At 59.6% G+C, this 18,588-nt stretch overlaps 2 protein-coding genes across 5 annotated transcripts in view; one reads left to right on the top strand and one right to left on the bottom strand.

Annotated features, from left to right (window-relative positions):
* The first annotated feature begins 3,665 nt into the window (after window positions 1-3,665).
* CABP7 (calcium binding protein 7) lies at window positions 3,666-13,291 on the top strand. The gene is made up of 5 exons (XM_055323220.1): window positions 3,666-3,899; window positions 10,182-10,325; window positions 11,201-11,313; window positions 11,583-11,736; window positions 11,966-13,291. The coding sequence occupies exons 1-5, from the start codon at window positions 3,791-3,793 to the stop codon at window positions 12,091-12,093; spliced, it is 648 nt and encodes a 215-aa protein (XP_055179195.1). The 5' UTR covers window positions 3,666-3,790; the 3' UTR covers window positions 12,094-13,291.
* Window positions 13,292-13,442: 151 nt separating this feature from the next.
* The window catches only part of ZMAT5 (zinc finger matrin-type 5), a 28,039-nt gene continuing 22,893 nt past the window's right edge, over window positions 13,443-18,588 (bottom strand). For all 4 annotated transcript variants that reach the window (XM_055323221.1, XM_055323222.1, XM_055323224.1 and 1 more), the window contains one exon: window positions 13,443-13,867. In XM_055323221.1, coding sequence (XP_055179196.1) covers window positions 13,738-13,867 — 130 coding nt within the window. In that variant the 3' untranslated portion in view covers window positions 13,443-13,737. The remainder of the gene's footprint in view (window positions 13,868-18,588) is intronic.

Raw genomic sequence — 18,588 nt, 5'->3', positions numbered from 1 at the left:
TCATTCTCTCATCCATTCATCCAGGAGATGTTCATCCAGCCCCTGCCAACTTCCCAAGCCCGACCCAGCCCTGTGCCAGGCACCAAATCTGGGGGTACAGATTCAGAGCCTGCCCTCCAGAGGTAGGGGTGGTCCTCTCACATTTTTGAGCTTTTGCTTACCCTGGCTTTTCCTCCTGGAGTTCCCTTGACTCATAGTAAGAGCTGTCATGTCCTGCGCACTGCAGGATCTAAGCCTTCCTTCTGGGAGCAAGATCTATGCCCATTTGACAGGTGAGTAAGCTGAGGCTCAGAGAGGTGAGTGTAGCCACCCAAAGGCATATGCCTGGCTCTGGGTTCTCCATGCAGAGTTTGTGGCGCCGCCTCACCCACCCCAAGTCCAAGACTTGTCTTTCAAGCTGGCTTCATGTCCTTCCTCTACAAAAGCTTCCCCCACACTGCCCTTCACCAGACGGTGAGCTGTCACCTCAACCATGCTGCTCAGCTCTCTGGTACTTGTTCTGTGAGGCCCAGGTACAAGCAGCAACCTCTCATCCTCTGACTCCTGGACTGACATGCTCGTAGGACCTCACACCCAGGGGCCGCCCAGTGGCCTGAGGTGCACAGTGGTGGAGGGCTGTGGAGGCCTAGGATAGTTCTCAGAGGAGGTCGCATTCCTCTGAGCCTGGAAGGATAAGATCAGAATGGCCCAGAGCCTGACACCTAAAGCCCTCACCCTGACCCCAACCCAGCTCCTGCCTTGGGCTCCAACCCCAGCCCTGCCTCACGATGGTGCATGACCCAACCTGGTCCCTAGGCAGGGGTCCCCTCAGTCATGAATGGAGGCAAGGACAAACTGCTTTCAGAGGTTTGGGGGATGCTGTTCTGGTTACATGCACAGCCCAGGGACAGGCAGACAGAGAAGCGAGAACACGTGCAGCCGGTGGCACGTGGGAGTCCCCTAGGCCTACAGTCAGCTCTATGGGCCATGGCTTTGCATCAGGGGAGAGACTCGGACCGGCCTGAGTCACCAGAGACGGGGTGGCAGGGATGGCCCAAGCAGTGGGGTGTACTGTGACCTTGAGGCTGTAAACCTCATCAGGTCTTGTCCCTTTGGCCTGGTGGGAGCCTGTCCCAGGGAGCAGCCTGGTCACAATATGTAGAACCTGACCCCTTGGCCACAGACTGGAGGGAGGCCTGTGTCTCCACAGATACTCATGCCCTCCCTCAGCGCAGACCCTCAGGGCCTGGCTGTGTTGGGTAGGCCCATTCACTCGATTTTTGTTGAATTTACTCACAGACCATTTCTGCCTTGAAAATTCTCCACTGCCCTGGCTGGGAGCTACAGGGGATGCAGCCGAAGCTGCCCCTCTATCAGGCGAGCGCCAACATGCTCTGCAGCAGCCTTTCTAGACACCACTGGGAGCTGGGTTCCCATCTGCCCCTTAGCAAGCTCCAGCCCAGCTTCCCGTGGCTTGGGGGTCCTGATTTAGGACTGGATGGCATGGGCTGGTGCAGCCTGGCCACTCAGTAGACAGAAGAGAGAGCTGCTGTAGCTCAAGCTCTCAATCAATACATAGCAGCTATAATTATTATTAATTCATATTCCTTGGGGGAATTTTCATGCTAATAGGAAACTCCCAAGAGGTACAGGGATGCACTGCCAGGCACCTCTCCCATGTTACATCATTCCATCCTCACCACTGCCTAAGAGGTGGCATTGCTACCCTCACTTCATGAGGGGGAAACCACGGGCCCACGAGGTTAAGGAAGGTGACTAAGGTCCCATGGCAAGGAGGTGGTAGATGCAGGAGCCCCACGTCTGCCTGGCTCTGAGTTCTGGGTTCTTTTCTTCCCCACTCCTCTGCTGCACCAGAAGATCCGAGGCAGCTCAAAACACTCTGCTCTGAAGGTGAATCGTCAGAGCGGGACAGGTGGATGAGGAGGGCTTTGGGGTAGGGCTTTCGGAGGCCTTTCCCACCCCAGCCCTCAGTTCTAACAGGCACTCAGCTGATCCATAGAGGCTGAGGAGACAGACAAATAGCTAGGGTCTTTCCTCCTCTGCGGGTTGTGGATGCTGTTGGGATCCCCCTCCAGACCCATGCCTGAGAAGTGCTGGAGCCCAGGCCTGGCCAGGCCCAGCTCAGCCAGGGCTGGCATCTCTTCCTGAGCCCCCTCTCCTCAGGCCCCAAGATAGGGCTGTGATTAATCAACGACAAAAGCAGAAACAAACAGAAAAATGTAATCAGCTCGGGAAGGGCAGGGCTGGGCAGGGCAGTGGCAATCAGCTTTCCTGCTGGGGCTGTTGACTGATTGAAGGTGGTTCCCACAGGGCCTCTAGGGGCAGGTCCTGAAGCTGGGGCCATGGAGAGGCCAGGGGGTCAACCCCTCCCCCATATATATGTACACACATCTGTGCACACATGCCCATGCGAGCGGCACTTGCCCATGGGCCCGTACACCACCCCCTGCCCACCCATGGGCTCCTGCCCAGAAGCTCCTGCCCTCCCTTCCCCTGCCAGCTCACAACCTTGGCACACATAGGTTTCCATACACACTCCCAACATGCACCCATCTGCGTGCGGACTCAAAAACACATGAACACACCCTTCTGGATAACAGATATATGCACGCACATGCTGCTCCCACAAACACCTGCCCCCTCACCCTGATGCACACACATGCCTTGGGGCCTGGGTGAGCCTTGCACACACATTAGGTCTAAGCAGGCATGTGCACTGACAGGTTCTCACACCAGTCCCTACAGGCACCCAGCCACCTCTCTGATCTTCAGTGCCCTGAGCTGGGGGTGAGGAGGGGCATGAGACAGACCCTTGGCAGCTCCCCAGGCAGAGTGGTGGGGGCTTGGAAAGGAGCCAGGCCTGGGGCTCCACTGTGGGGGGCAAGGTCAGCTGCCAAGTCTCAGCTACAGGGCAGGGGGAGCCTGCCCCAAGTCTGTCCCAAACTCCTGACTGCCACCAGCACCCTATGACCTTGGTCAACGCCCTGCTTTCTCAGCCTCGGTTTCCCCAACTTGGAGCCTCACCAGGCACCAACACCGTATGATTCTCCTCCAGGACCCGGGAGCCTGGGGCCCATCTCACCTCGCTGCCAGGTCTCTGGTCCTCAGTTTCCTGCTCTGTTCGTGGGGGGTAGGGGCGGGCCAAGGGGCAGGAAGGAAGGGCCCCACCCCCACCTTGGTCCCGTTGGCTGCGGACTTGGGCGAGAGACGAGTGATCCTCCGCGGGAGGAACAGGGAGCCCGGGGCCAAGGGGGGAAGGCGCCCGCGGCGGGCTCGGGGCGACCGCGCAGGGGCCGGCGGGGGGCGGGGGTGGAGAGCGCGGTGGGGGCGGGCGGCGGGCGGGGGAGGCGGGGAGCGCAGCCAGCGCGGCACAGAGCGGGCGAGCGAGCGAGCAGGGGAGGCGGCGAGACCTGAGCGGCGCCCGGGCGGCCGCGCCGGCGAGCGGACCAGCGGGCGGCGAGCAGCGCGGGGCGCGCGGGGCACCGGGGAGCGGGCGCGGCGGGCACCGCGCGGGCGGCCGGAGCCCAGGGGCCCGAGCGCCCCCGCCCCCGCCGCCCTGCGGGGCCCCGGCCGGGAGCCGGACGAGGGAGGGGGCGGCATGGACCGGCGGCCCGGGGCGCGGGGGCACTAGGCCCCCGGAGGGGCGCCCCCGCCTCGCCCCCGCCGCTGCCGCCGGGCCGCCCTCCGCAGCCGCGCGCCCCGCCCGCTCCAGCCGCCCCCGGGGCCGCCGCCGGCCCATGAGCCCCGACCTCAAAGTTTGCGGCGGGCGGGCGGGCGCGGAGCCTCCAAGATGCCGTTCCACCCGGTGACGGCGGCGTTGATGTACCGGGGCATCTACACCGTGCCCAACCTGCTGTCGGAGCAGCGCCCCGTGGACATCCCCGAGGACGAGCTGGAGGGTGAGTGCGCCGCCGGGCCCCCTGCCCGCTGGCCCTCCTACCTGTGCGCCCAGGTGGAGCGCGGAGCAGGGGCGCAGGGGGCGGGGGGCCGCCCGCAGGTGCCGGCTGCCAGGTGGGCGCTCCAGCGAGCAGCTGCGCGGGGAGTCAGGACCAGCTCGCACCTCTGGGTGCCGCGGTGGGCGCAGCCACGGCGGAGGGCGGCCGGGCCCCTGCCCGCAGGGTCCCCCGCGCTGCGGAAACTTGCCGAGCCCCGCAGCGGGGTCACGGGGCCGCGCAGACCGCGGTGACGGTGCGGCAACGCGGCGCTTGGGGCGGGGGTCCGAGCTGCGCCCCCCGCGCGGGCCGGGCCGGAGCACCCGCATCCTGATCCCCTCCGCGGCGCCCGCCTGCTGCTCTGCGCTCGAATTGACATTCCGCTCGTGTCGCTTTTAAAATCCAATCTGCTCCGGCAGCCAGAGAAGGGGAGAGGGCGACTGCCCTGCTCTTGCCGCCTGCGGGGCTGTCCCCAGTCTCTCCTGCGGCTTTCCCCACTTCCCCACAGCCCTGAGGGGACCCCCAACCCTGAGCGCTGGGAGGGCGGCCCAGGAGGTGGTGGCGACAACAAGTGGCCAGATTGGGCTGCTGGGTCGCGATAACCAAGCCCGGAAGGGAAAGGCAGAGGCTGGGACCCAATTCTATGTCCATCCCCCACCCCCCACCCCAGTCACTCTGCCTCTCACCGTGGATGGGGTAGGGAAGGGGCTAGGCAAGATCAGAGCAGAGGTCAGGGGCTGGGGGCTCTGGACGGAAGATTCTGGGGAGCATTGAGACCCCTAGGGCCTGCAAGCTCTTTCCCTCCTGGGCTGGGGGGTGGGTGCTCCGGCCTTTCATCCCCCAGATCTCCTAGGGCCCCATGTGGAGTGGAGTAAGGGTTCTGGGCAGATAGAAGTCTTGGACGCCTGCGATCTACTTGTCTGCTGTTGGGTGAGGGGCTAAGATCACCCAGAGGCTGTGCCTCTCTTCAGTTATCTTGGGTCCAAGGGTCTTTGGGGTCCAGGAGCTCATCGGAGCTTAGAGGGGTGCAATTGAGATACCAGTGCTGTCAGGGATGCTGATGGGAGCACAGGGGGAGGCATAGAGAGAGGTCCTCCCTCATCTCCAAGCCGTGGAGAGGGTAGATCTTGGGGGAGTCAGACTTGGTGAGGGGAAGATTAAGAGGGAGAAGGGAGCTGTCCTCCCAACACACACATACACACCTTGCACCATAGACTATGAGCCACCTGCTCCTCTCAAGTCCCCTGAAAGCCTCCAGAGGCTGGCAGAGCCACAGAGATGGGGTCTGGTGTTGGATACGGGCAGAACAGAGAGATGAGTGCTGCTGCTGGATCTCTGGCCTTGAATCCCAAAGCCCTAGCATCTGCCCTGTCTGTCCAGGGCCTGGGAAAAGGAAGAGATGCAATGGGAAACAAGAGAGCAGGGGATGGGACACAGGCCATGTCTTCCTCACTGTTGTCTCCTCCTGCCCTGGGCCGCCCCGAACCTCCTGCCAGTGTCTTCCTGCGTGAGCGCTCCTCTATCCCTTCCTCCTGGCCACTTGGGCAGGGGGCCATAGTGTCCCCCCCCCAAAACCCTTGCAGCTTCCACCTCATTCCCTGCCCTTGCTTCCACACCCCACCATGACTTTAGCAGCGAAGCTATGGGCCTGGCTGGGTCTCTCCTCTCCTGATCTCCCAGTCCCAGGGTGCAGACCCTGAGAAGCTGAGAAGAGGCTGGGATGCAGGGGTGAGTGGGCACAGGGAGGGCAGTGCAGGGGTAAGGAGGCCGCAGGCTCCTCTCAGGCCGCCTGGCCGACACACTGGCAGGAACCCAGCAGCGTTAGTCACCAGCCACACCAAACGCACTCCCAGCTTCTCTCCTGAGCAGGGGGATCCTGGCCCAGGGGAAATCTGAAGGGCAGGCCCTCCTTGGGGTGACCAGGTGGGGGTCGTGAGACAAGCAAATGTCTGGGGGGCCCCAGCCTATCTCCCAGCCCGTGGGCAACTGTAGATGAGGCAAGAAGTCCTCCACAACTGACCCCCTTCTTGGCTGTAGGCACCCCAAAAGCCCTCCTGGGACACCAAGTCTCTGCAGGCCCCGGTGGTCCTTGAGTGGGAAGAAGTAACCCCCCAGCCCCCCAGCCCCCCTGCCCAGTGCCCCTCATTCATGCTCCTGCCCCAGGGGTAGAGAGGCCCCAGGCCTTTGGCTGGGAGGACACCCACCCACCCTAGGGGGATCCACATGTTCAGAGAAGAGGATGCCCGGCGGCTCGGGATGAAATGCTGCAGACATGTACCTGCTGCAGATATCCAGGGGGCGGTTAATCTGAGGGGGAGAGGGACCAGTAAGGGAGGTGGAGAGCACAGGGTGTAGATGAGGACTTCCCAGCCAGGCAGCACCAGGTTCAAATCTCTACACCCTCAGCTCACAGAGTGACCTTGAACAATCATTTGCCTTTCTTGCCTCTGTTTCTCCATCTGTAAAAAGGGCCTGGCATTGCCCCTCCCCAGGGCTGCTGGTGACAGAGGGTACAATGGAGGTACTTGTCGAGGTGTCTGGCACACAGCAGGAGCTTGCAGACCCAGATGCAGCAGCAGGGGAGGCCAAGGAGGGGATTCTTGTAGGAGTAAGAGCCTGGAGTGTGGAGAGGATTGGTCAAGCTCTTGAGTTAGGGACCCAGGGTGTGCAGGGGGATGGGCCAAGCAGGCAGGATCGCCAAAGGCTGGGGAGAAGAGTCCTTGAAGGTCTGGCAAAGGCACCTGGGGACCTGTGGCCCTGGGGAACCGTCGGTGGTGGTTGGCAGGGTAGACGTGGCTGGGCAAAGCTGGCCTGGAGCCTGTCTGACCCCTGAGAAGGAGCGGCACAGGCTTTCCAGCTTCTCCCTGTCTCGCCCCACCCCCACCCCCCACCCCCGCCACAACATAGACCCCCAGCAGAGCCCCCCAGAGTCTGCAGGGGCACTGAGGCTGGCCCCAGTGTCATCAACAGACGTGAACACCTGAGGGTAGGAGTGGGGTGACTGCAAGCCTTAGCCCAGCCCTTTCTGGCCAGAGAGAAGAGGAAGGAGACAGACAGACAGACAGGCACACAGCCACCAGGGCAGGGTTCTGAGGCTGGCACCCGGCCTGCTCAGTCAGACAGTGGAGCCTGCATTGAGAGTGGCCAAATAGGGCACTCAGAGCATGGGGGGTGGGGGAGTCCCCCATCCTGCCCCTTTTCCCTGCAAGCCCAGCAGCTGCGTCTGCGCAGACCAGAAACTCAGGGATGCCAGAGTGGGGGGGCGCGGGGCCAGTGCCTCAGGGAATGGCAGCTGCTGCAGAGGACAGGCGCTGCCCCCCTTCCCGAGTGACCTCCAGAGTGTGCACCCCCTCTCTGGACTCCAGCCTCTTGCCAGAGTGCTGATACCCCCAGAGGCCTGCTGGGCTGCCTCAGGGTCTGTCACCTGCCCACAGTCTCCGGTACATTTCCTCAGGGCTTCCAGAAGAGGATTGGGGGCTCCGACTGAAGCAAGCATGGACTCTGGGGGCCACACCCAGCCCCTGTCGGGGGGGAGGGACAGCCTGGACCCCAGCTCATTGCAGGGAAGGGGACTAGCATCCACTGCAGGCGCCTGTGGGTCAAGGGTTTTGCCATCCCAACTTGACATCTAGTGGACCTCTACAGAGGAAGAAACTGAGGCACCCAGAAAGATGGGATCCTTGACCCTGGGTTCCTCCTCTCAAAATCAGCCTCTCACCCAGAAATCTGGGGATGGTACCCTCAACCCTGCCCTTGACTTGATTCTCCTCTTCTGTGGTGGCCCATAGTCTGGGTTGGTGTGGGGTCCTTGGGGGCTGGACAAGGGGACAAGCAGCATCCTCAGCTTCCCCTCATGCTTTTCGCCTGCTTACGAAGTGGAAAGCAAATGCTTACTCTTACTAGGATTGTTTGTAAACTAGTAGTAAATGGGCTCTGAATGATGGCCTCACACCAAGTGGTGCATGAACTTTTGCTCAGCTCTTTCCTCTGTGTGCTCCAGATGGGCGTGTTCCCTGAATCATTCATTCATTCATTTACTCACTAGTTGGGCAGATGTTTATGCTTGACAGACAGGCACTATTCCAGGTGATGGGGACCCAGCTGTGAACAAGACCTACCTGGCCCCTTCCCTCATGGCACTCGAGGTCGCAGTCCAACATGGTCAGTGCAAAGGAAGAGTGGGGTCTGTGGGATCCCAGAAGAAGGCCAGAGTTCTGGGGGGCAGGGAGGATACCCAGGGAGGTGATGCTGTCTATGCTGGGAACCTGAGATGCATCAGTTTGCTATGGTGAGAGGAAGAACTACCAGGCAAGGGAAGCCATATGATCAAAACTGTGGACATGGAGCAATCCTGGTGCTCACCACGGCTGAAAGGGCCCCTAGGGCTCGAGTTCAGGACACCTGAGGTGGGCAGAGCCTGGGGCTGGATCAGGAGGGCAACAGTTCTGGCCACACACCTAAGTGTGTGTGGTGGCAAAAGTGGCAGACCGTGTGCCTGGTCACATGGTCAGTGCCTTAGTCTCTACCTAAAGACTCCCAGCAATAGGACCCCTTTAGCAGCCTCCATGACTACCGGGCCTCCACTCATACACTTCCAGTGATGGGGAGCTTACCACCTTGTCAGTGGCCCACGAAAATGCTAGGTGGGAGTCGGCCTGGAGGGTCGAGTCCAGGGTTTATAGAAACCCTGGGGCCTGGCCCAGATCTCGCATGCCAGCTGCTTTCTGGCCTGGGAACCCCTGGTTAGACCAGATTCTCAGGCCCAGTCTAGGATGGTTGGAGAAGGTCCAGAGTCAGAGGGTCTGGGGGCTTAGGCAACTCAGCTGTAGCCCACTGTCTGTCTCTATCTTGGCCTACATGTCCTCTTGTCTAACCTCCAGGCCTTGGGTACAGATACCATGTAGGAAGAACCTGATGTAATTTGGGGCCTCAGCCTCAGCCACCTTGCCATGGTCCCCTAGTCTGCGATGGGGCCAGTGGAATCACGGAATAACTCCGTGGGTCAGTTTTAGGGATTCACACAACCTTAAGGCCAGGCTTGGGCCAGCCAGATTCCTGCTCTCACCAGAAACAGCCTTGACCCCAAACTGAGCCTGGGCTGGCTATTTTGCCTCTCCAGGCCTCAGTTTCCAGGCCTGCAGCGTGGAGCATTTATCTGTCTCTGCTTCCAAAATACACCCACACCCACATTCAGGGGCAGGATTGTGCTTGCTGAAGTCCCAGCCAGCGGGGATAGCTGAGGTGAAGGCCGGGAGGCCAGGAGGCTGGCAGGGGAACCGAACAAGGATGCCAGAGCAGGGAGGGTGTGAGTGGAGTGAGGTTCCCTTCTCCGCCAAAGGAAAGTGCTCTGTAGGGCTCTTCTGTGGCTGAGTGACCACGAAGGGACAGCAGGTAGAGGGAAGGGGAGCAGGGAGAGGTTCGGAACCCTCAGTGGTTCCTGGACATCTTTGGTAAAAGCCTTGCCATATGCACATCACTACTGAGCATTCTGCTGCGGGGGTCGGGGTCTGGCCCAAGGTCACTCACTGCTCCCAGCCCAGGCATTGATTTCTCTCCACCCAAGTCACCCAGGCCCTCAGGCCTCAGTCTCCTCCTCTGTAGGGTGCAGAGGACAGTCCCCACATCTGAGCAGGCCTGGGCTTGCTGGGGCCGGTCCATCCAGCTTCCGCCTTCCCCTAAACCTTGGGCTGGGGAAGCAGTCTCTGCATGGAGCTGTCGGCCTGTCAGCCCTGAGCTGGAGCTGGTGGTTGCCTCACCTGGTGCCATTAAGGAATGTTGGCTGGAGTTTGCAAGCGGAGCCCAGGGGAGCAAGCTTGCGATGGGGACGCGGGGGAGTGGGGGATGGAAGGAGGGAGGGGTGGACCGGGAAGCCTGTGGCAGGCACAGAGGCCTGGGGTGCCAGCCAGCAGCCAGCACAGTGGGACTCATGCTTACCCGCCACACGGGGTCGTCGTGAGCACGTCCTGAGAGGTTGTGGGAGCTTGGCACTCAGAGGAGACCCCTCCCCAGGGTGATTTCGTCAGTACTCAGTACACACCTTTGCTGCTTGCCTTGGCTAGTCCGAGCTCCCGGAAGGCAGCGCTATGGGGGGCACTTGGGCCGCCTGCCACTTGTCTCTGACCAGACCTGCAGGGTCTGTAGAGGATTCTCAATGCCGTGCCCAGGCTGTGGGGTCAGGGATCCTGGGGGCCTAGGGAGAGGGGTATTGGGATGGAGGTAAGGTCCCAACATGCTCTGCTCCCCCCACAGAGATCCGTGAAGCCTTCAAAGTCTTTGATCGCGATGGCAATGGCTTCATCTCCAAGCAGGAGCTGGGCACGGCCATGCGCTCCCTGGGCTACATGCCCAACGAGGTGGAGCTGGAAGTTATCATCCAGCGGCTGGACATGGATGGTGAGCACCACTCTCTGCTTCAGTTTCCTCACCCCTGACCTGGGCCTCTGAGGCTGAGCCCACCCTAAGCGTCTCCTTTCGGGCCACCCCAAGCCCGAGGCAGTATGCAGCCAGGTCTGGCCCCATTTCTTAGCCTGGAGAGTAGAGGCTAGAGTACGCCGCTGCCACCACACCCACACAGAGGCTCTGGCTCTCTCGCTCTGCATTCTGAGCAATTTTAAGATTTTAAGTCATCTCTACACCCCACATGGGGTTCAAACTTACAACCCCAAGACCAGGAGTTGTATGCTCTACTGACTGAGCCAGCGAGCTGCCCTCCGGAGCAATTTTTAAAGTACAGAAAAGTAGAAAGGATGTATTAAATATCCCAGGTCCCCTCACCCCAAATAAAAAATCATTTAGTCTTATTTGCCACCTGGCACTTTATTAAGGAAAACCTAGTAAAAAAAAAAGAAAAAGACCAGTCATGTCTGGTCCCCTCCCCCCCCACACCGCGGGCCTCCCACCCTGCCCCTCTCCACCCTGAGAGCAGGTAGTGGTCTGGGTAGATTGTGTCCCGTCTGTGCACTGAGAATGTCAGCCCCACAGTCCCCCACCCCCACCCCGGCGAAGGCAGTGGGTGCCGGGGAGCCACGTTTCTGAGTAAAATCTGAGGCTCTCCTGGACGCTCTGCCCACCTGCTGTGCTCCATCACCACTTTGGTCATATTTGGTGGCTTTAGCATCAGTCCAGAGCTTGGCAGATGTTAGGTGTCCCTGAAAATAACTCAAGGCTCGGAGAAGGTGGGACCTGCCCCAGGTACCAGTGGCCCAAGGTGGCCCGGGCCCCAGCCCCGTTGCAGGCTGGCCCCCTGATTGGACCTGTGCCTGCCCTAGGCGATGGCCAAGTGGACTTCGAGGAGTTTGTGACCCTCCTGGGACCCAAGCTTTCCACCTCGGGGATCCCAGAGAAGTTCCACGGCACTGACTTTGACACCGTCTTCTGGAAGGTATGCCCTGGCTGGTTTGGATTTAGGCTTGTGCACACTGTGGAGGGTTGTATAGGACCAGTGAATGGTCAGGGCCACACTGTAAAGGGGGCTGGCTATCCCAGGCTTCTCTCCCCACCCCCAGATGTCTTATCTCCCAGAGAAAGAGAAGTGGTTCCCAGTCCTCCAGAATCTGGAGGCCTGTCACTGAGCCTGGGTGGCTGCAGGGAACTGGGTGGTGGCAGTGGTGGTGGCAGTGGCCAAAGCACCATGTCTCCTCCCCCTCCAAGTGTGACATGCAGAAGCTGACGGTGGACGAGCTGAAGCGGCTGCTGTACGACACCTTCTGTGAGCACCTTTCCATGAAGGACATTGAGAACATCATCATGACGGAGGAGGAAAGCCACCTGGGCACAGCCGAGGAGTGCCCCGTGGACGTGGAGAGTGAGTGAACGACCCCTGGTGGCCCATGGGCAGGCCAACTGCTCGGGCAGGGGAGGAGGAACCAGGGTCTGCCGGGGGGACGGGGCGGGGGCCTGCTTGCCTGCCCCGGCCTCGTGTCCCTGCACGTCCCATGGGACAAGCCCATGTGCGGATGTGCAGGCGGCTCCTGATTCCATGCTTCGCTGTCCCCGTCTGTCTCTCCCTGGTGCTCCCTGGTGGGCGGCCACAGCCTGCTCCAACCAGCAGATCCGCCAGACGTGCGTGCGCAAGAGTCTGATCTGCGCCTTCGCCATCGCCTTCATCATCAGCGTCATGCTCATCGCAGCCAACCAGGTGCTGCGCAGCGGCATGAAGTAGGCACACGCGGTGCCTGGGGCCCTCTCCGCACCCACGGCCGCCTGCAGTCCTCTCCCTCTCAGCTCCCGGGGCCACCGCCGCCACGTGTACTCCAGGGCCTGGACGTCTGGCAACCCCACCCCACCCGCCCCTGCGGGCCCTTGCATGGAGCCATGGCCCGGCCGCGAGGGCCCGGTGGCGGCTGAGGTCACCCCGAGCCCCGCCCGCACCCTGCCCACCCTGGCCTGTATGTAGCACTAACTCTTCCCTCCTACTGTCCAGGAGCTCCTGGGAAACTTAGGAGGCATTCGTACAGGGTCTGGTAGCCGCTGTGGTCACTTAGGCAGGAGGAGCACCCTGTGCCCAGGGCCACACAGCCAACCTGACCCTGGTCCCTGAGATTTGCCCAGGGCTGTGGGCAGGGTAGAGATGGGGGCAGAAGGCTTCCTCCTAGAGAGGGGGTGAGGCTGAGGTCTCCTGGGCCCTACTCCCTGGCCCAGCCTGAGGAGGCCCTTGGCCTTCTGTGGGGTCCCTTTCTCTGACCCTCCTTAGACTCAAACCTAGCCTTCCTCCATGTGCCCATTGAGGCCCAGAGAATTTGCCCATTTCACAGATGAAGAGCCTGAGGCTCAGAGGGCCCCCAGATTCAGTATCCCCCTTCAACAGGGATTTTCAGGAAGGGCAAAAGCTCACAGCAGATGGGGCATCTGAGGTGGCCCTGCAGTCTCTGCACCTTCTGAGCCCCCCTGCCAGAGCCCCACTGGCCTGAGGCCCACCTTGCCCACGATTACCCAGCACAGAATCTAGAACTAGAGTACAGCGAGGAGGGAAGCAGACCACGGGCTTGGAGGCTGCACATTGCCTGAGCAGCCCGTGCAATCTCCTCATCAGCCAGGGGGCTCCTCCAGGACAGAAGCCTTGGGAGGGGCCCTGGGTCATGTTGGGCTAAGGGGCTGGTGTAGCCCAGGAAGCTCAGCCAGGCCACTCCCCAAGTCCAGGGCGTGTCCTTCCGGGTCCCCCAACTTCTCTACACTGTCCAGGCCAGAGACACAGCTCCTACCACGCCCCAGTTGTGCCATCTCACGTTCAGGCACCAGCTCAGCATGGGCAGACACAGGGACTGGGACAGCAGACGGAGTCCTCAAGCTCCTCTCTCAGATCTGGAGCTCCCTTTCACGGAGGTGACCATCTCAGCCACACTGGTGCACCCTGTGCCCAGCCGTGCTGAGCCTCTGCCAGCCCTCTGAGGAGAAGGGCAACAGCACTTCTCACCTAGCAGAGGACCTCATCTCAATCCCAGTCCTGCCTGTCCTCTGACCGGGGCCGGGGCATGGAGCTAAGGGCACCGGGCAAGGAGGAAGCCACACCACCATGGTGACAGACTTTCTTTATAAACATCCAGAAGGAAGTTTTATCACCCATCTTCTCAAGATGTCCCAAGAGGGAGGGAGGATGGAGCTGTCTGGAGCAGAGCTAGGACCAGGGCTATACCTGCTGGGGCGACTCTGGGGCCTCAGTCAAGCCAGGCCCAGCATGTGGTTTCAGAGGCTCCACAGGGGGCAGCAGGCAGGGGAGAGGCCCTTGGCATCCCCATTATGAGCCCTTATCTTTATTGTGACTGACACAAAAGCTGACCAGATGGGGGTCAAAGTGGGGATGAGGGGCTCAGCCCCACTGGACGCTGGGCTGCAGGGGCCACCCCCCGGGTGGGGGTGCCCGCAGGGATGGAGGCAGCTCCTGGACTGGTGGCCAGCCTATGGGGTACTGGAAGATGGTGCTTCTCATGGGTTCGGCCCTAGAGAGAAAGAGAAAGTCAGAAATTAGAATGGGGCCCTGCCCAGGCCCGGGCTGGGGCACCTCCCTCCAGCTCCCCCTCCCCACCACCCCAGCTACGGGAAAGGTCAGCTGCTTGCACGACCTTTCTGGAAGGCAGAGCCTCAAAAACATGCAGACCCTTTGAGCCAGTAACCTCACTTCTAGGAAGGAGCCCAAGTGAAATAGCAGGGTTGTGGGCAGAGACTGAGCTACAAGAAGCAGAAAAAGCCTGTGTCCACCTGTGGGGGACTGATTAAATAAATACACATGCACGTCCACAGCAAAGAATGCTATGCAGCCCGCATAAGAATGAAGGCAGACTTGTATGCACTGATAAGGAAGATGTCATGATGTACTGTGTGAGAGAAAAAGCAGCTTATAAAATAATGTATATAGCATGATACTATTTTTGTTTAAAGATATATAACATATATAAATGCATAAAAAAAAAACCTGGAAGACACAGCAAAATGTTAACAGTGGTTCTATCTGCGTGGTGTAATTATGGGTGGTTTTGTTTTTACTTCTTTATACTTTTCTTTTTTTTTTTTTCTTTATACTTTTCAAGAGAAGTTTTACAAGCACGCAAACTTTTGAAATCAGAAAAAAATATTGTCTAAAAATTTTTTAAAAGCCTCATTTCTCACGCTCCTCACTCTCCTTCACCTTGAGGTCTACCACCCTGGAGCTGCCACCTGGGAACCAGGGCCTGTTTGGGGCATGCAACCTGGGTGCCCAGCCAGGGGCCACCCTGTCCTGAGGCAGCCAGCTGGGGTACAGAGGCAGCTTCCTGCCCCCCAACTGCTCCACGGTCCAATGCTTCTGGACTTAATCCCCACTCAGTCTGCTGCTCCAGGGCTGTGTAGCCCCTCACAGGCTATGGTGCACTTTGAACTCACCTGAGAGCTCATGTCTCCCCTATGGGACTAGAGCTCTCACATGGAAGAGACCAGGGGTTAGGGGTGGTATCCATGTGTCCCCCAGTGCCTGGAGCCAGGCTTGGTACAGGGAGGCCACTGAGTGAATGTCTGCTGACGACAAGTAGCAACACTGAGCACTCTTACTGACACACCGCTCTGGGCCAGACACCACAGTCCAGAGAAACCTTAAGCACCCTCACATGAACCCCGTTTATAGGTGAGACAACTGAGGCACAAAGAGTCAGTCATAGGCCCAAGTGACAGATTCTGGGGTTTTGGGGGGGGGTAGGGGCTAACAGGCAACATATACAGGGGCTCCAGACATTGCCCCCCAATCCACAGGCCCAACTTTCAGTGGACGTGATGCCCTGGCAGCTCCAGGCAGGCTGGGATCCAATGGCCAGCCCTCTGCCAAGAGGGAAAGTCCTGGGTCCTCTGAAAGGTTTGGAGAGGCCTCGGGCCTCCGAGGTAGAGGTGGGGGGTGGGGTCAGGAGCCCCAAGGGTGTGCCTGGCTCAGCTTCTCGGCCCTGACCCCTCAGCCCTGTAGAGAGCCCAATGGAGGACTTCGGACAGTCTCCCGTTCTGGGAGTCCAGGGAAATCCCCTGCTTAGCTGCGAGCTGAGTGCTGGAGAGCGCAGAAGGCAGCTCCCAGCATGATTTATGGCGCTGGGGAGACTTCATAAACTCCACCAGCCGCAGAGAAGGGTGGGAGTGCGGGAAGCTCCACATTTACTGGAAGGGAGCGCCCTGGGGCTTCCCGCAGGGTTAAGGTGACTGCAATTCTCTGCAGAGAGGGTGAGCCTCTGACCCTTCTCTAGAAGATTGGGCAGACTCCAGGGCAGCTGGAGCCTCCCACCAGGATGAGGGCACCCCCTTCATGCGCTCAGACACAGACACATTCCCCGGGCCCCTGAGCTCTTGGAGCGCACCCCTCCAGCCCTGCACATAGCACAAGGGGACACCGAGGTGCACTGCGCGTGGCCTCTCTAGGGACCTGTTTGCCCCCCTGCACCAGGACAGGAGCAGCTCTCTTTTGCTTTTCCCCAGCCATGGTTCTGATGACAAGAAAAGTCTCAGGGAAGCATCTGGGCCAGAGCAATAGCGCCAGCCCAGAGAGGGGTACAAAAGGGGAGATTAAGAGGGATAAAGTCACAATCTGAAGAGCCAACAATGGAAAACAGGGATAAGCACTGGCCTTGCTGGGGGATTAGTCCGTGTGTCTGAGTCCAGCCTGTCCCTCTTGCCACTGTCTGTGTACTGTGCTGCGGGGGATGGGACAATGTGCTCGGCTGGAGCGTCACAGTCCCACATTTCCCTTTTTTACAAGGAGTGTTGGCCTGGCTCACCCTGAAGTCTTTGCTCAGCCTGTGGGGTTAGAGCCCCTGGGTCTAGGTGGCCCCACTGGACCAGGTAGCCATCTTCTCCTTGTCCCTCGGGGAGGAGACATACCCAGAGAAGAGGAGCTGCCACACTGGTCCCCACACGGGGTCCACAGCACCAACAGCTAGGGAATAGTCCTCCAGGCCGGGGACTCTGCTCCCCCAAATGCTCAGGTGCAGTCATTATGTCCTGAGCCTGCGCCAAGCCAGAATGACAACAATGTGAACTCAGTGCCATGGGGGGGGGGGGGCATCTTAGCTAATGCTTGAAGAATGAGTCTGACTTTGCCAGGCAGAGGTGGGGAGCCAATTCCAGTTCCAGGCAGAAGAAACAGTGTGTACGTGGTGTACAAAACTCAGAAGTGCCCACTGTATCCAAGAAGCCACCAGTGTCCAGTGGGGCTGACAGGCCAGATGTGAGAGGTGAGAAGGTGATTGCCTGGGATGGGGAGGTGGCAGGGAAGTGCCCTGGTGTCTGTGGAGCTGGGCTGCAGAGTCCAGAACCCCTGAGGCAGAGGAAGCCCAGAAGAGTTGGCGCAGGGCTTGGGGCCAGGGAAGGTTTTAGAAGCTGGATGGGGCTCCTGTGGAGAATGGATGGGAGGAGCATTAGGGAGGCCGATGGGGCAGCTGTGGCCTTCTGGAAAGCTGAGTGGGTGCAGGGCACAGAAGGAATGGTTTCTGCAGGGCTGCCTCCAGGGGAAGAGACTCAGGCAACAGAACAAAGCCGCCCTGGAGCTTGAATTCACCTCCCCCTTGAATCCCTGCAGGGGAGGGGCAGCCACAGGTGGATGGGCAGAGCCCGAAGCCCATGGGCTAGGGGTTCAGGGATTATTTTTTGTGAGACTGGCCTACTAGAGAGGACCGAGGAAGATGGAAGCAGTGATGGCAAAAGTAATGATAAATAGTCACCTCCCTTCCAACAACCTTTTACTCAAGGCCGGACAGGCCTACTCTGCCCAGAGAGCAATTCATTTTGGCTCTGAGTCCTCAGGAGGCAGGTGGAAAGGTACACAAGCACCGAGAACAAGTGGCTGCTGGGAAAAGCAGGTACTCCAGAAGGGGCCAGCTTGGGCGGTTAGAGGGTGAAGTGCACAAACAGGGCTGAGACTCCCTACAGTGGTCCCCAGTGGTAGGCTGTCTTCCAGAAATACATACTGCCATCCCAGCAGCTGGCTACTGCCACCACCACTGCAGACCTCCAGCTGGATGGGGCCCTTGGTGACAGAGGTAGCCCAGGGTCTAGACCAAGCAGGGGCTTAAGCTCTCTCTCTCAAGTGACAGCTCAGTGCTACCGAAGATAGCAGGTGGCCACAGTCTCCTGGAGGGGTTGAGATTCCTCAGCCATGCCAATTTAAGGGCACCAATCCCCTTAACTGCCCAGGGCCAAGGGCCAGGGTGCACCAGAGCACCAAACGCACCTCATCGTCATGTGCTAACCACCTCTACCTGAGACTCTGGGCCTGTCATTCAGCCTTAGTTTCTCCGCCTCATGCCCCAGTCCTCTGAGTCTCATGGTCACAGGTGTCCCGCACTGGATAGCACTGGGACACATCTGTCCCTAGGTGGGGACCTCTGGTCACCCACCTCTACCCACTCCTGCACTCAAGCCAACCCAGGCACTGGGTCTCCTGAGCCCTTGGGAAAAGCTCAGGAGCTGCCCAGGCTTCTGGTGCTCACTCCCAACAGAGGAACCACCAAGTCAGAGCAGGGAGGTGAGCAGGGGGCACAGCTGAGACCCACAGGTGGCCAGGCCCCAGCCATGGGAGAGTGGGGAAAGCCTTAGAACCCTCTGGGCGCCACCAGCCAGCCCCAGCCCTGTGACATACAGGCTGAGGGAAGCTGGTGCTTGGGACACGGTCCCTGGACAAGTCTCAAAGGGGGCACTCTCCTGACCAAAGTCACAGCCACCTCAGTCAGGACCAGAAGGGGGGGATGGAACTTTCCAACATGTATGTCTGTACTGTGTTTTTTTAAGGTAGGGAGACAAAAATGACACAGGTTTAAACGAAGCTAAAAAACAACTAAAATCTGGGGTGCTGAGGTGGCTCAGTTGGTTAAGTGTCGGACTCTTGATTTCAGCTAAGGTCATGATCTCAGAGTCCTGAGATTGAGCCCAGCACTGGGCTCTGTGCTGAATGTGGAGTCTGCTTAAGATTCTCTCTCTCTCTCTCCCTCTACCCCACCCACCCCAAGCTCACAACTCATGCTCCACCCCTACTCTCTCTCTCAAAAAATAAATAAAACTAAAAGTTAATTTTAAAATAGTTGAACAAAAAGCTCTCTTCATGGGGTCACAGAGAAGGCAGGAAACTTAGCTTCTACCTTCCAGTAGAGCTCAGAGGCAAGGCCTCACCCCCAACTGTCCAACCAGGCTCCCTGGGCCCAGGCCAGGCTGTTGTCGC

Source organism: Nyctereutes procyonoides, unplaced genomic scaffold, assembly GCF_905146905.1.
Source record: "Nyctereutes procyonoides isolate TBG_1078 unplaced genomic scaffold, NYPRO_anot_genome, whole genome shotgun sequence".
Taxonomy (NCBI): Eukaryota; Metazoa; Chordata; class Mammalia; order Carnivora; family Canidae; genus Nyctereutes; species Nyctereutes procyonoides.
This window is presented reverse-complemented; position numbering and strand designations above follow the sequence as displayed.

What these genes read in the sequence shown, in the direction of transcription:
- CABP7 (XM_055323220.1), top strand. Translation starts at nt 3,791, where the DNA reads ATGCCGTTCCACCCGGTGACGGCGGCGTTGATGTACCGGGGCATCTAC. An exon ending in CCCCGAGGACGAGCTGGAGG is followed by an intron (nt 3,900 to 10,181) that starts GTGAGTGCGCCG and finishes CTCCCCCCACAG; the next exon opens with AGATCCGTGAAGCCTTCAAA. An exon ending in GTGCCCCGTGGACGTGGAGA is followed by an intron (nt 11,737 to 11,965) that starts GTGAGTGAACGA and finishes GGGCGGCCACAG; the next exon opens with CCTGCTCCAACCAGCAGATC.